Here is a 13,628-nt window from a genome sequence, read left to right as displayed (position 1 = left end):
GCTTGAACGTGCAGTTTTGAAGCAACGAGACTTGCCAACGCCATGTTACATAGATTCTTCTAAATGGACGAAGTACCCGTGTTGGATACACCTCATTACAATATATCTTTATTTTTTTTCTGAACACTTTTACCACAACGTTACAATTACCTTATGCTTTGAACTTGGAAAACACTTCCGAAGCAGGATTTTGTTTAGAAAATAAAGACAAGTGAAACGGACTAACGATTTGGTCATTTCCACAGTACTTTCTACATTTCATGCCAATTTGGGCTCGCTCACTTGTCTTCTTGCACAGGTGTCACAACATAGGGTTTCATATTTTTAACAAAACAGATTCGTTTTACTAGCAGCCCTCTGAGCTTAATCCATCATCAAAGTAAATTTCTTAACTTTATCTACTTAACCTATTAAAATTTTCAATATATAACCATATTATTATATAAAAAATTAAAATTTATGACTTAATTAAAATATATTAGTGAATCCACATTGTTATTTTTGAGGTTTGTTGAACCCGACACATTGATACCCATATCAGATTCTGACACTAGTACCTGTAATGATGCAACATAGCCAGGTTGTCTTAATAAGAAGATTAAATATATGCCCAATACAGTACATAAGATGCACAGTATATAAGAAGAGATATAAAATAAAGAAAGCAGATTAAGCCAAAAAAAACAGGGGAAAATAAACCACCATGGCAGATGTAAAGCCCTAAAATAGAAATGCATGCTAGAAATGTGATTGATTACCACAACAGTTTCATGCAGCTTCGCGGAGACTAGACAGGCAGCTGTAATTCTCTAACAGTCTCATATGGGCTGGCCTTTGGGAACTATTTGATCTTTGATCCACATGTAGATGGGAACGAGCACATAATAGGTCGCAGCCATGGCACCCAGAATGAGACGCAGCACGAAGACGAAAGGATTTACAGGCTCGGACACATCCTCGGTCTTTGGGCCAAGCTGCACAAGCACCACCCACACGAAAATCTCAGAGAAAAGGAAACAGAAAGGAAGCATAGAAAACAAAAGTACTTAAAGTTCACTCTAATGTGATGCAATTATGAAGTATGACAGTTGTTTTCGATGCGTGATCTTCTCTGAGTTGTATTAATATTAAAACTAAAAAAGAGCTGAAAAAGAATATACAGTTACAAAAGTGTTGGCCTCTTAAAAATCGGCTATTCAGCCACAATGTTTTTCTTAAACAGTGGACTTTATTAGGAGGATGAAAATTACAACTGGTGTAGAGTTTGCCCCATCTATAGTACATTCCTACGGACCCCACTTTTAGCCCTATGAGTGTGTACCAGAAAGAATAGCACATCTCTATTAATGCAATCTTGTTAGCCATATACATAAGCCCAGGAATCGATTAATGCAATCTTGGAGCCTTCTTTTAGCAAGTGTGTCCACAATCCCATTAACATTGATTATGACAAAGTGAACAGATCTCTCTTGAGAACTCCATAAATCTTATTAATAATAGCGAGCCAATCTCCATGGTCCCGAATTCTATTATTGCAAAAAAAATTAAAATAAATAAATAAACCCAATCCCCAACAAGACCAAGGTTCCCTAAAGATACCTGTCAAAATTAAGCTTGATTGCATTAGGCATGGGAGGGTGCCAGCCTGCCAGCTCGCCTTCCTCTCATTGTTGTTCAGCAATTTGTGATGATGAACTCCAAATTCATGGATAGACATAGAAGGAATACACGTGCAGATGCACCTTTCCCTGCAGCCAAATCAAAATTGAGCTCTCCACTCCCAAATGATCCTATCCACCAATGCATCTTACCATTACTCTGATCTTCGATTCCTTTCCTCCCGAAAAGTCCTACCTACCGCAAAATGGGCCACGCTCCAAAGAAGATGGATTTTCTTACGCAAGTGGCAACAAGAGCACTCCTCCAAAAGGTGAGAGGAGCATGGAAAACTAAACGAAGATAAACTAGAAGAAGTAATTTTCCTTTTCCGTCCTACACAAGAAAAACGATTAGCTATTGACAACTCTTCCGATTAAAAATATCAAGAGAAATAATCTTTCAAAGCAGCACTATCCACCTAATTGCTTGAATCTAGGTGGCACAAAAATCTCCAAATATGGTACTAAGTTTTTTTTTTTTGCCAAGAGATTATAGAGGAAAGAATGCACACTTTCGGACCCAGCATCTAAATCCTACGATACACAATATTTGAAGAAATGTACACCTCCTCTAAATGATCAAAGCAATCTTTAAGGTTTTTTTTTTTTGAATTATCAAAACGTACACTAACTAGACACTCTCCAACCATAGATCTTCACGAAAGCTAATTCCCTCCACTAAATCCTGTACCTAGATATGCTATAAATTATATTAATATGATCAAAAACACATATTTATTAGAAGGCCACACATCACTAAAGTTAGACGTATAAAGGACTCCTGAGAAAAGCATCCACAACGGTCATTTAGGACCATATGAGGAACAAAAAATTCACGAGTGTATAAAATGATACGTGGTACCCATTTGGGCGATACATGTCATTCTGGCCCAACCAATAAGAATAATGATTTGGATATCGGGATTATGGTGTGCGTGTGTGTGTGTGTGTGTGTGTGTGTGTGTGTGTGTGTGTATATATATATATATATGAGAAAACATTTCCTACACACTTGTGTAGGTAAGTTACCTACACACTAGCGTAAAATACAGTGGGGGCCCACATTGTTTGGGTGATCCAAACCATTCATTTGAATGGTCCTCACATAGATAGGGTGTCCACAAAAAATCAGATCCATAAGATCATCCCAACCATTCAAACTATGGAGGCAAAAAATGGACTAATTTGTGAAGGTTTATACACGTCCATTTTACCTCCACAAATCGTAGGGTTGGGATGATCCTATGGATCTGATTTTTTGTGGACACCCTATCTCTGTGAGGACCATTCAAATGAATGGTTTGGATCACCCAAACAATGTGGGCCCCCACTGTATTTTAAGCTAGTGTGTAGGTAACTTACCTACACAAGTGTGTAGGAAATGTTTTCTCTCTCTCTCTCTCTCTCTCTCTCTCTCTCTCTCTCTCTATATATATATATATATATATATATATATATATATAGAGAGAGAGAGAGAGAGAGAGAGAGAAAGAGAGAGAGAGAGAGAAAGAGAGAGGTTCCTGCTAACGTTAGCATAAAACAAGGGTGGGCGGCCACATTGTTGGGTTGATCCTAAGCATTCATTTGAAAGGCCCCATCATGAATGGGGTGTGTACCAAAAATAAGCTTCATTGGATCATCATAGGATGTCCATTTGAGGGGGTGAAAATGGACAGATACTGTTTGTCCACTAAACTGCCCATTTTTTCACCCCACAAATGGACATCCTAAGATGATCCAATGGAGCTGAGTTTTTGTGGACACCCTATCCATGAAAGGGCCTTCCAAATGAATGCTTTGGATCCCCCCAACAATGTGGGCCTTACAGTTGGGTCCATAGGAATAGATGCTGGTTTTACTCTCATGGAGCCTGTCTCCTCTAAAATATCTAAAGTGTACTTCCTTTGTGATAGGGAAAGACCATGTTTAGAGTGAGCAACTTCAATTCCAAGAAAATATCTGAGAAGACCCAAGTCCTTTGTAGCAAATTCTTCCTGAAGGAAGATCTTCAATCTATGTATCCCGTCTTGATCATTTCTAGTAATGACGATGTCATCGACATAAACAATCAAGAAAACATATCCAATAGTGGAGTGATGGCTAAACACCGAATGATCAACCGAGCACTGTTTCATGCCAAAACGCATAACTGCACCACTAAAACGACCAAACCTTGCCCTCGGTTTGCTCCACTGATGAACCCATCTCCCCCTTGGGAAATCTATCTATGGCGACACACTGATGAACCCATCTCCCCCTGAGCAACAGGAGGTTGCTCCATATACGCTTCCTCAGTTGGTCACCATGTAGGAAGACATTTTTCACATCCAACTGATAGAGCGGCCAACCACGATTAACTGCAATAGAGATCAACACTCGTACGGAGGGTATTTTCGCAACCAAAGAGAAAGTCTCCTGGTAATTGACACCAAATGTCTGAGTGTAACCTTTAGCAACAAGTCTAGCTTTGAAACGCTCAATGGTCCCATCAGGCTGATATTTAATAGCAAATACCCAACGACGGCCAACGATAGGTAAGGGAACAAGATGCCATGTGCTATTTGAGTGTAGGGCATCCATCTCAGCATCCATTGCAGCCTTCCAGCCAGGATGAGCCAATGCCTCTGTAACTGATTTTGGAATAGAAATGGAAGAAACACAGGAAACAAATGATCAAAATTTGGGTGAAAGATGACATTAGAAACAAACTGTGAAATTGGATGAGCAGTCGTACGAGAATGAGTACGACTTGCAACCGAAGAGTCAGAGATAATAATAGGATTACCTGGACCTTGATCATCAGACATAGAAGGAGAGTTGGCTTGTGGAGGAGATGGAGGCTGAAATACCTGCCTAGGATCACGACATGTTTTCTAGGGAATCGCCTGCCATCTTCCTACGTGGGTGCTACGGAAGGGTTGATTAAGGGAATCAATACGGGTTGGCTACGGGATACGGGGTTGGTCGTACAAATCAATACAGGTTCGCTACGGGAGCTACGGCAAACATAGGCTGGGGGGGGGGGGGGGGGGTGTTACGACAAACATAGGGATGGGGGTGAGGGTGCTACGACAAACACAGGGAGGGGTGGGGTGTTACGACATCACATATTAGGGATAGATTAGAGTAGGGTTAGGTTAGGGTTAGGGCTGATTGGGGATAGGATTGATTAAGGAAGAGGAAAAAAAAAGAAAATTAGAAAGAGGAAAAAAAGATGTGTTAATCTACCATGGCTTTGATACCATGTTAGATAGCCACATGGAGAATGGAGAATGGAGAAGAAGAAGTCGTGAAGAAAGAACTAGGGAATCCATGAGAGAAGAGAGTCCTAAGACTTCTCTAACACACTTCCTAATTATATTTACACTTAATAATAAGAAAGTTACAGAAATACCCCTATTCATCTAATAGTATTACATAAACGAGGTCATACTTCTGCTTGATAAATATATCAGCTAGTTGAGAAGTAGAACGAACACATGGTGTGCAATAGTCTTGGAAGCCACTTGATCGCGCACCAAATGACATTTGACTTATATTTTAAAAGTAGTGTGTCATCCGATTGTCACCGTAAGGCTTCATATGAATGAAAACCTCAACTCCCATCTCTATAAGAGGTGAATGAAGCCACATTAATTGACTTGTAGCATGAACAATGGATTTACACTGCCTTACATGGCGAACGAACCAACACTGACTGTTTCTTGCTTTTCCAAGTCATCAGATTACCACCAACAAACATGCAATATCCACAAGTTGATTTTATATCAGTATCCACTAGTTGATTTTCTATCATTTGATGGTCCAGCTTAGTTTGCATCACAAGACCCTCTTACCTCCAAATGTTCGTGATTTCAATACAACAATCCTTTTCCTAGGTACCCTTTGAGATAGCGAATTATGAGGAGAGTCTCCCAATGTTAAATACACGGAGAATGAATTGAGTTGACTAGCCATATTCACGACATTTGCAATGTACGGGCGTGTGATGTTCAAGTAGATAAGTTTCATAGATATCATGTACGGTCATGTATTTGATATATGGTCTTACTGAAGAGCTAATGATTATCCGCATGAGGACTATTCATTTGGCTTTGTTCCTAGTAAACCTGTTTCATTTAGGTCTAATACATTCTTGCATTGAGAAATGAAGATGATTTGCTTCGAACGAGTGACTTCAATTCTAAGAAAGTTACTTAAGATGCCTCATATCCTTGATATCAAAAACACTACAAGTATCGTTTAGAATTTGAAATCTCTCATGAACTAACACTAGTAAGAACAATGTCAATTGTAGACACTATCATAATTGTAGTAGTTCCTGATGAAAAGTGAATGATCAATGATCGTTGATACTTTGTCAAAAACCATACTAAGAAAGTGAATGATCCTGAAATGTGCTTTTTTATCAAATTTCCAATTTTACCCCTGCTATATCTTGTAAATGACCAATTTTTTTCGTGTTTTCATTTATTTGACATGTTTTTTACAACGTTTTTTTAGCCAATACCGTATTGAACTCGAATCCCCCCCCCCCCTCCCGCGTGCCTTTTTTTGCCCGTATTAAGTTTTGCTAACTATGCCCTAGAGGCATAGAAGCACGGAGCAGCGGCGGGAGCGGGAGCGGGGGCGGGGAAGTGCGGGTGTGGTGGGGGGGCGGCGCTAGAAGAGTCTAAGGTTGGGAGCGTTAATGTAATATTTTCATCATTTATCTTTCAAAATTCAACCACATAAAAAATATTAATTTTTAACTATCTTCATAAATCTTTCAAAATTTAAGTACATAAAAAGTAATAATTTCTAACCGTCTTCATTTTCATCCCCTCTTTCCTCATGCCTTCTGAAGATTTGCCTCTGTGCTTGCTCCAATGAAGTACTTTGAACATTTGGAGGAGTTTGATGCAAGTAAGTTGGTGGGGGGGGGGTTACTAATGGAGTAATAGGAGCGGGTTGGGAGTGCCATGGGAGCAGTTTCCATCTCTTTGGGATTGAGCTCCCTGGAAGCTCTTTCCTAAGGAGCGCCGAATCGAGGTTCCGAGTCGGGATCGACACCCCGAGGGAAGACTCCTGTTTCTAAGCCCAGAGGTAGTACCATGTAAACTTCCTCTCAAAGATCTCCATGTCGAAAAGCATTCGCCATGCCTATTGATGTAAAGGATAGGAGCACATGGCAACAATAGATAGAAGAATCTGCAGCAAGTTTAACTTAGCAACAAAAGAGAAAGTCTCCTAATAATATCAACATTTCCATCTAGCTTGTACTACACTGTGTAAACCTACTTACATTTAACAAAATGTTTTCCCTCAGATAAGTCAACTAGACCCCAAGTTCAATATTACTCAATTCTGTCATCTCCTCAGCCATAGTTTCTTCCCATTTAGGATGACGCAGAGCATATGCATGCTGCGTAGGAATAGAAACAAAGGACAGAGAAGCAAGACATGCTTGAAAAGAATGAGGCATGAACTATAGAATAAAAGTGACTCATGGAATGACGAGTTTTTTAAGTCATCTTTTCTTTATGAAGAGTAATAGGCAAGTCAAAAGAGGAGGTTGAAGGAATAGAGGAAGTACCTAGAAGGACAAAAGGAATACTTGGTGAATCAGATGATTTTAGCTATTCGTTAGAATGGTATATTCGATGGGTCCGACACTTTCTCTTAATGTAAACCTACAATGTTATGTTAGGAGGACATTCTGTCGAATCATCAACAATGACTAGAAGTCTAGAAGAGGCCTGGTTGAATATCAACAACAACGGGAAAGGATCTGTTGAATCATTGAGAACAACTGGAAGAGGCATAGGAGGCTAAAAAGAAGTGGCCACATATCATTCAAGGAAGAAAAATGTAGAACAACTACAAAGACAGTGCTATCTTTAGATACAAACCATTTCTGAGCGACTGGATAAAAACATTTTTATGCTCTCTGAGCACTGGAATATCCCAAAAAATGCACACTTCGTGAATTGGGGATCTAACTAGTTTCTTGTTGGACGCAGAACATGAACGAAGCACACACACCCAAAGATACTTGGTGGAAGGAAGAATAATGAACTATCAGGATTGAGAAATGAGAAATCCTATAGCAGAAAATAAAAAATGCTTCATCCAAATAAATTTTTGGAGTGTGGGTGATACATTTGAGAGAGAGAGAGAGAGAGAGAGAGAGAGAGAGAGAGAGAGAGAGAGAGAGAGAGAGAGAGAGACTAATAACTGAAGAATCCAATTTCCACTGAAATCGAATTCAGACAGCCATGGGAAAAATCCTCTTACCCCAAAAAACAATGAGAAAGTCTTAACCCTGAAGTAGATTTCCACAAAAATGTACTAAACAAATTGTGTAAAATCAATTTGTGTGGAAATCTATTTCATCAGGAGTACTTCTACGTGAATCCAAACGATAACTTAACCTCTAAATTTTTACCCTTCTCATTCTCCTGTTTCTACCTCTTTCCCCTCTCTCCTGCTTCATGTGAACATACCCAGCTCCAAAAAGAAGCAAGTGAGGAGAAAGGGAGAAACGAACCAATAGTCCTAAAGATATGGATTTCCTTCTTTTTTTTTGAAATAGCAGAGATATGGATTTCCTATTAGTGGAATGTTTCTCTTGCTCTCTTTTTCTCTCATACACACAGAGGGATTTCCTATTGATAGCCCTATGTTAATTTTTCAGGAAAGAACTTATGGTTTACAGCCTATTTCTTGCCACCTCTCTCTTTCCTCTTAGAACTTGCTTTTTATAGTTAAAGTACTTCTTAATGGAAACCTTATTGCAAGACTCAATCACGACTCACCTGGGACAAGTCGACTTGAACCAGCTGAACTCTGAGACAAGTTGATTTTTTGGTTTTTTAACTACATTCTAGAGCACACATGGAAAAGGGGAGAGCTTCAAGGAGCTGATGCTTATATAAGCCTTCCAACTTAATTGGTTAGATATACGGCACTCATTCTACTTCATATAACGGAAGTTTACACTAATTATTCTTATTTGGTGGGGGACAAAACTGTGGCAATAAAATACATGAACCACAGATTGAGAACCTGTGATATAACATACACTGAACTTGCTTCTTTTTTATTCTGAATCTATTAAGTTCTAAATATTTTTAAAGACGAAAAAAGGAGGGGTGCAACATGAGCACTTCACAAGAAATTTTGGTCCATTGGTTCACCAAAGTTTATGCCGACCCCAACTAGTTTGGGACAAAGGCTCAGTTGAGTTGAGGTTCACCATAGTTTATACTTTATATCATCGGAGTCGATATTTGACAGAGAATTGTTATTATTGGAATAATAAGTTCCCGTACTTTTTGAGGTTTGGTTTCATGGCAGATTTGGCCATCCAAAATGTGGTCAGATGAGAACATTTTTTCTTAGAAACGATTTTCTGGAAATATCTTGTTTGTTTTTAGGTCTTTTAACTTTATCGATTTGTACTTTGTAAATGAGAAACCAAGCTACCAACTCAAAATAGTGTTTGAAAGGTTCTTGGTTGCCTTTCATTGGGTGTAGTCGTGTAGATAATGCATACCAGTCACAATCACACAAATAGTGTGGCTGATGCCTTGCCCGATCGGTGAAGTATTGAAAAATCAAAATTCTGCAGCATCTGGTACCTTAATTGATGGATTGACCGGAGACATTTTTCTATAGGGTTGATGTGTGTTCATTCTTCTTTTAGTTGATTTGATTTATTCATAATAAAAGGATTAAGTTAACTAGAAAACGAACATGAAAAACAGAAAGGTACACAATGAAATCTTTTGTTACTTGTTAAAGCCTTAATTGCTTTAATAAAAAAAAAAACTTTATTTGATCAGAAATGAAACAAGGCTTTTCTCTGATAAGAAAAGTTGCCTATAAGGGCCTAATGAAAGATTCTATTCCTATTGATGAAAGTTAGATCACCATAAAAAGGGGGAAAATAACGAAAGCCACATAATAAAACAAAAAAAGAGCTGTTCTTGATATATGATTTTTGTAGAACCAAGAAATGTAGTGCCTGAATAATACCTGAAGTGGAGAATCCCCTGATGCTTTTTTCATGCCTGTAACTGAGCATCCCATGATTAGACCATGCCGACGCACTCCACGGTACCACTTGGGGCCAATTCTTTTCAGTTGAACGTCTTTAAATCCAGCCTTCTCAAACCATTCTATGTACTCTTCCTCCTTTGGGAAGAGCATCCACACGTCCGCAAAGAAGCGAGACAGCCAATAAGTTGGGTAAACCGGACCAATGACACAGGCTTTCCCACCAATTTTCAAGACCCTGTATGCTTCCCTGATGCCTCGTTGGGGGTCAGGCCAGTACTCAATGCTGACAAAAAAGAACCATGGAAACCATATCATAGACCAATTACTATTATTTGTACTAAATGGATGTATCATGTAGTCAAGCATAGATATGGCCTAAAATTCTTAAATTTTTGGTTGGTTGCCTCCCTTCGGTGGAAAGGAAAGTGAAATAGGAAAGATTGTGGTTTCATTATATGCATTAGTAATGAAGCAAAATTTCATATCCATGGGAAAATGTCATTACAAAAAGTGAAAAGGGGGAGGAGTTATGGAGAGTCCCTTTTCACTGAGGGAAGGCAACCAAATGGAGACTAAAAGACAAAAGAGAGAAAGAAAAACGAGTAGAGACCCATGAAAACATATAATCAAGGTAAATGAATTTTACAGAACAAAGAACAGTGTCATATAACAACATGGATTTATTACAAGAGCCAGGTCATATGGATGCCCAATATATTGCAATAATATCACATTCTAAGAGCATAAACAGGCTAACCAACAACTGTTATAACCCCATAAAAATGCAATAACAGTCATTTTCAAATAATCAAAGTTGAATTTCATCTAAGAAACAACAAACAACCATGAATCAGGGATGCCCCAGATACAGATCCGGAGACAGTACATGAATATCATGTCCCTTCCAAAAAATTCTTGGAAGTTTCTTATATGGAAAAAAAAAATTATGTCTAGGGAACTGATACCAGCTCTCCAATGTTTTGATAATTCAGCTCCACTTCCTTGTCTTTTAGCATTTAAAGGGCTTGTGAGAGCTTTTTGGGAACTGTATTAACCTTTTGACAGCCTTTTAAATACTAAAAGACAAGAAAGTGAAGAGGAAATATCAAAACAGTTGAGCGCTGATATCATTTCCCTATGTCTATTTAACCTATTAAAATTTTCAATATAAACATTTTTTTTTGAATGGTAATATAAACATATTATTAAGTAAAAAAACTTGAGAATTGATTAAAATATTTTGGCGAATCAACGAATCCTTCTTTTTGAGGTTTGTCGAATCTGACACTCGTTACCTATGTCGGATTCCGACACCCGTATCCGGACTGATGCAACATATTGCACAGATTCAAATAAAAGTATAAAACCACATGCCATGCTGATAATTGGTTAAGCGCCATCCGACAATGTATGATACGGCTAAGTAACTGTAATACACCCACAAATCGTCTTTTAATAGATGGAATTGTACTCATTTTCAAAAAGATAGATGGAATTGTACTGCATAACTTGGAATCCCAAAATCTTTCATCAAAATAAGTGTAAGGGAATCAGAAAATTACCTCCCAGCAGAGATATATCTATCTGCGTAATCCGTACGGAATGGGAGATCCTCAGCATCACCTTCCATAATCTTGCACTCCTTCAAAGCCTCCTTTTGCTTCGCCTTGGCAAGCTGGTGAGGGGACTGGTCAAGAATTATGACGTTCTTCGCATCGACGTGTTTAACAATGCCCAAAGTAGTGAAACCAGTCCCACCACCCACATCCAATACTAACATTTTCCTACTATTAAGATCAGCAGGTTCAAGGGCCTCATCTCTCATATCCTCAGTCCAATGCCCAGGATTTATAACATGGTCATAGACTATGGAAAGAAACCTATAAAACCAAAATGCCTCTTTTTTGTGCTGTATAAACCTAGGTTGAGAAGCTGGCCTTGAAGAAGAAAGACTGCATCTTGATGCTAGGGTTTTGGTCCTAGGATTTTGACCATAGGGCATGAAAGATATCTTGGGCAAACATTGCCCATGAAAGTCTGACCCCAAAAAGCCTAGCCCAATTGGACTTTTTCGTCTAATGAGGGTGAGATTTTCAGCTCCATTGAGGAGGGAGGTAGCCATGAAATGATCAAATAAAGAAAACCCACAATCAAAATCTAGTTTTTCCTGGTTTTTTTTTTCTTTGGAGAGATTTAAAGACTGAGAAACACAAGAAAACAGAAAACCCACAAGCAAAATCTAATTATTTTTTTCTACAGACTGGAGAGACTAAGATGGAAGCCTGAAGACCCAACAACAAAATCTAGTTTTCTTCCAGAATTACAAGACAAATTCATCTGCAAATGCATTATTATATAATTGTTTCAATCTTTCTTTATCTCTGTTTTTGTTCTTTTCTTTTTCAGAGAACAAAGAAAGAATAGAAACTCGAAAGATGTGGAGAAGAATTGGTTTACCAGTTCAGTGGCTTAGGCATAGGAGGTCGAGATGAGTGGGAGAGAGATCGATGGAAGTGACATGAGAGAGGGAGCAGATGAGGGCAGTGACCTTCCGAAGTTAAACACAAACACCCACCACACGTTTTAAGATATGAGTTGCGGCTGCTGCTACAATGTCAACGGACCGTTGGATTCAAATAATTGAACATTAATGTACACGATTTGGCCGTGGTAGTTGGATCCAATGTGTTTATTGGACATATTCTAAGTCCAAAATTATTTTGGACTTTCTGATGTAGAGGCAGCCATTAGAACCGGCAAAAAGTGACCCAGACCCGCGGGTCCACCCTGTACGGGCCAGGTTCGGGTCACTAAATTAGTGACCCGTAGAAATTTGACCCGGCGGTGTGGGTCGTCAAAACTAGGCCTGGCTGAGTGGACCTGTAGGTGCCCATAAAAACCCAAATGATCTAGATTTTATACTGTGTAAGCCCTTATAGGTTGATCCTAGCCCTCTGATCTACAGAGGTTTCCATAAATAATATATGCAATTCCACCATAGATAAAAGGGCTAGGATCTTCCTATGGAAATGATTTTTTAGGCACAACCTATTTACGTTATGGCCAATCACATGGACAGTTTGGATCATCCTATTATAGTGTGGGAATAAAAATAAAAATCGGGTGACCCGCGGGTCCACCCTGGCAGTATGGGTGGGGTCCGGGTTCACCAAACAGTGACCTGTAAAATTCTAGGTCATTTTTAACCAAGCCGGTACGACCCGAACCCGTACGAACTTGGTGAAACCCAACCGATTCAAATTTCGGTTCGAACCGAACCGAAACCGAATCATTGCCACCCCTAAAGTGGGTTTGATTGCCATGTACATTGGTGGTGCTTGGTGTCCCTGGTGATTAAAAGGGGCGTAAATATCACTTCCTTATAAAAATACCTTTAGTATTTTTATTAATTTATGTCAATTCATCGGGGTGTTTCTATAATAATATTTAAAAGAGTCGATTTCACGCCTACAGTCAGCTCATTCACTTTTCAGTGAACGGTTGAGATTTAAAAAAATTAGTTTTTTAGTTGGACTATTCTCAGCCATTCCCAATAAACTTATAGGATTTCAATCCCTTAGTGTACGGTAACGTATATTGTGCTCTTAATTTGTGCTTCAAAAATAGTAGGAATCCTTCGAAAATCTTGTTGTATGAATCTAAAGGTCCTAAGCAAAGCATGCACAAATATTTTTTTAAGTAATCCAACTAAATACAAACACAAAAGTACACACAAAATATAGTTGGACATTTAGAAGAGCCTAAAAGTACATCTTCATATCAAATTTATGTCTAATAATAAAATTAAGATGTACCCAATTAATAGTATGCCACAATACCTGAAGAAACAAGAATCAAAAGAGTAAAAAGATCAAGTAGGGTCATACAAAAGATCTACAATATGTGTTTGGGTGCATAAAAGAAAAT

At 38.7% G+C, this 13,628-nt stretch overlaps 1 protein-coding gene across 2 annotated transcripts; it reads right to left on the bottom strand.

Annotated features, from left to right (window-relative positions):
- Window positions 1-563: 563 nt before the first annotated feature.
- On the bottom strand, window positions 564-12,267 carry LOC143885263 (2-methyl-6-phytyl-1,4-hydroquinone methyltransferase, chloroplastic-like). Of its 2 annotated transcripts, XR_013253182.1 has the most exons (4): window positions 11,264-12,267; window positions 9,678-9,984; window positions 1,600-1,992; window positions 839-974 (listed from the first exon to the last, which is right to left on the bottom strand). XR_013253182.1 is itself a non-coding variant. In XM_077389337.1 (3 exons), exons 1-3 carry the CDS (start codon window positions 11,821-11,823, stop codon window positions 819-821), a joined length of 1,023 nt encoding a protein of 340 aa, XP_077245452.1. In that variant the 5' UTR covers window positions 11,824-12,264; the 3' UTR covers window positions 564-818. The 2 variants fall into 2 exon arrangements, 1 of the variants encoding a protein (XP_077245452.1); XM_077389337.1 differs by lacking the exon at window positions 1,600-1,992 and having other exon boundaries at window positions 564-974; window positions 11,264-12,264.
- Window positions 12,268-13,628: the final 1,361 nt, after the last annotated feature.

This window comes from Tasmannia lanceolata, unplaced genomic scaffold, assembly GCF_043159265.1.
Source record: "Tasmannia lanceolata isolate RefF3 unplaced genomic scaffold, GAP_Taslan_0.1 ptg000008l, whole genome shotgun sequence".
NCBI classification, from domain to species: Eukaryota; Viridiplantae; Streptophyta; class Magnoliopsida; order Canellales; family Winteraceae; genus Tasmannia; species Tasmannia lanceolata.
This window is presented reverse-complemented; position numbering and strand designations above follow the sequence as displayed.

Bases quoted from the DNA above. Each gene is read 5' to 3' on its own strand.
- LOC143885263 (XM_077389337.1), bottom strand. From the start codon at position 11,823: ATGGCTACCTCCCTCCTCAATGGAGCTGAAAATCTCACCCTCATTAGA. The intron at 9,985-11,263 runs GTAATTTTCTGA...CTTTTTTGTCAG, and splicing joins AGATATATCTCTGCTGGGAG to CATTGAGTACTGGCCTGACC. The intron at 975-9,677 runs GTATTATTCAGG...GTGCTTGTGCAG, and splicing joins CAGGGGATTCTCCACTTCAG to CTTGGCCCAAAGACCGAGGA.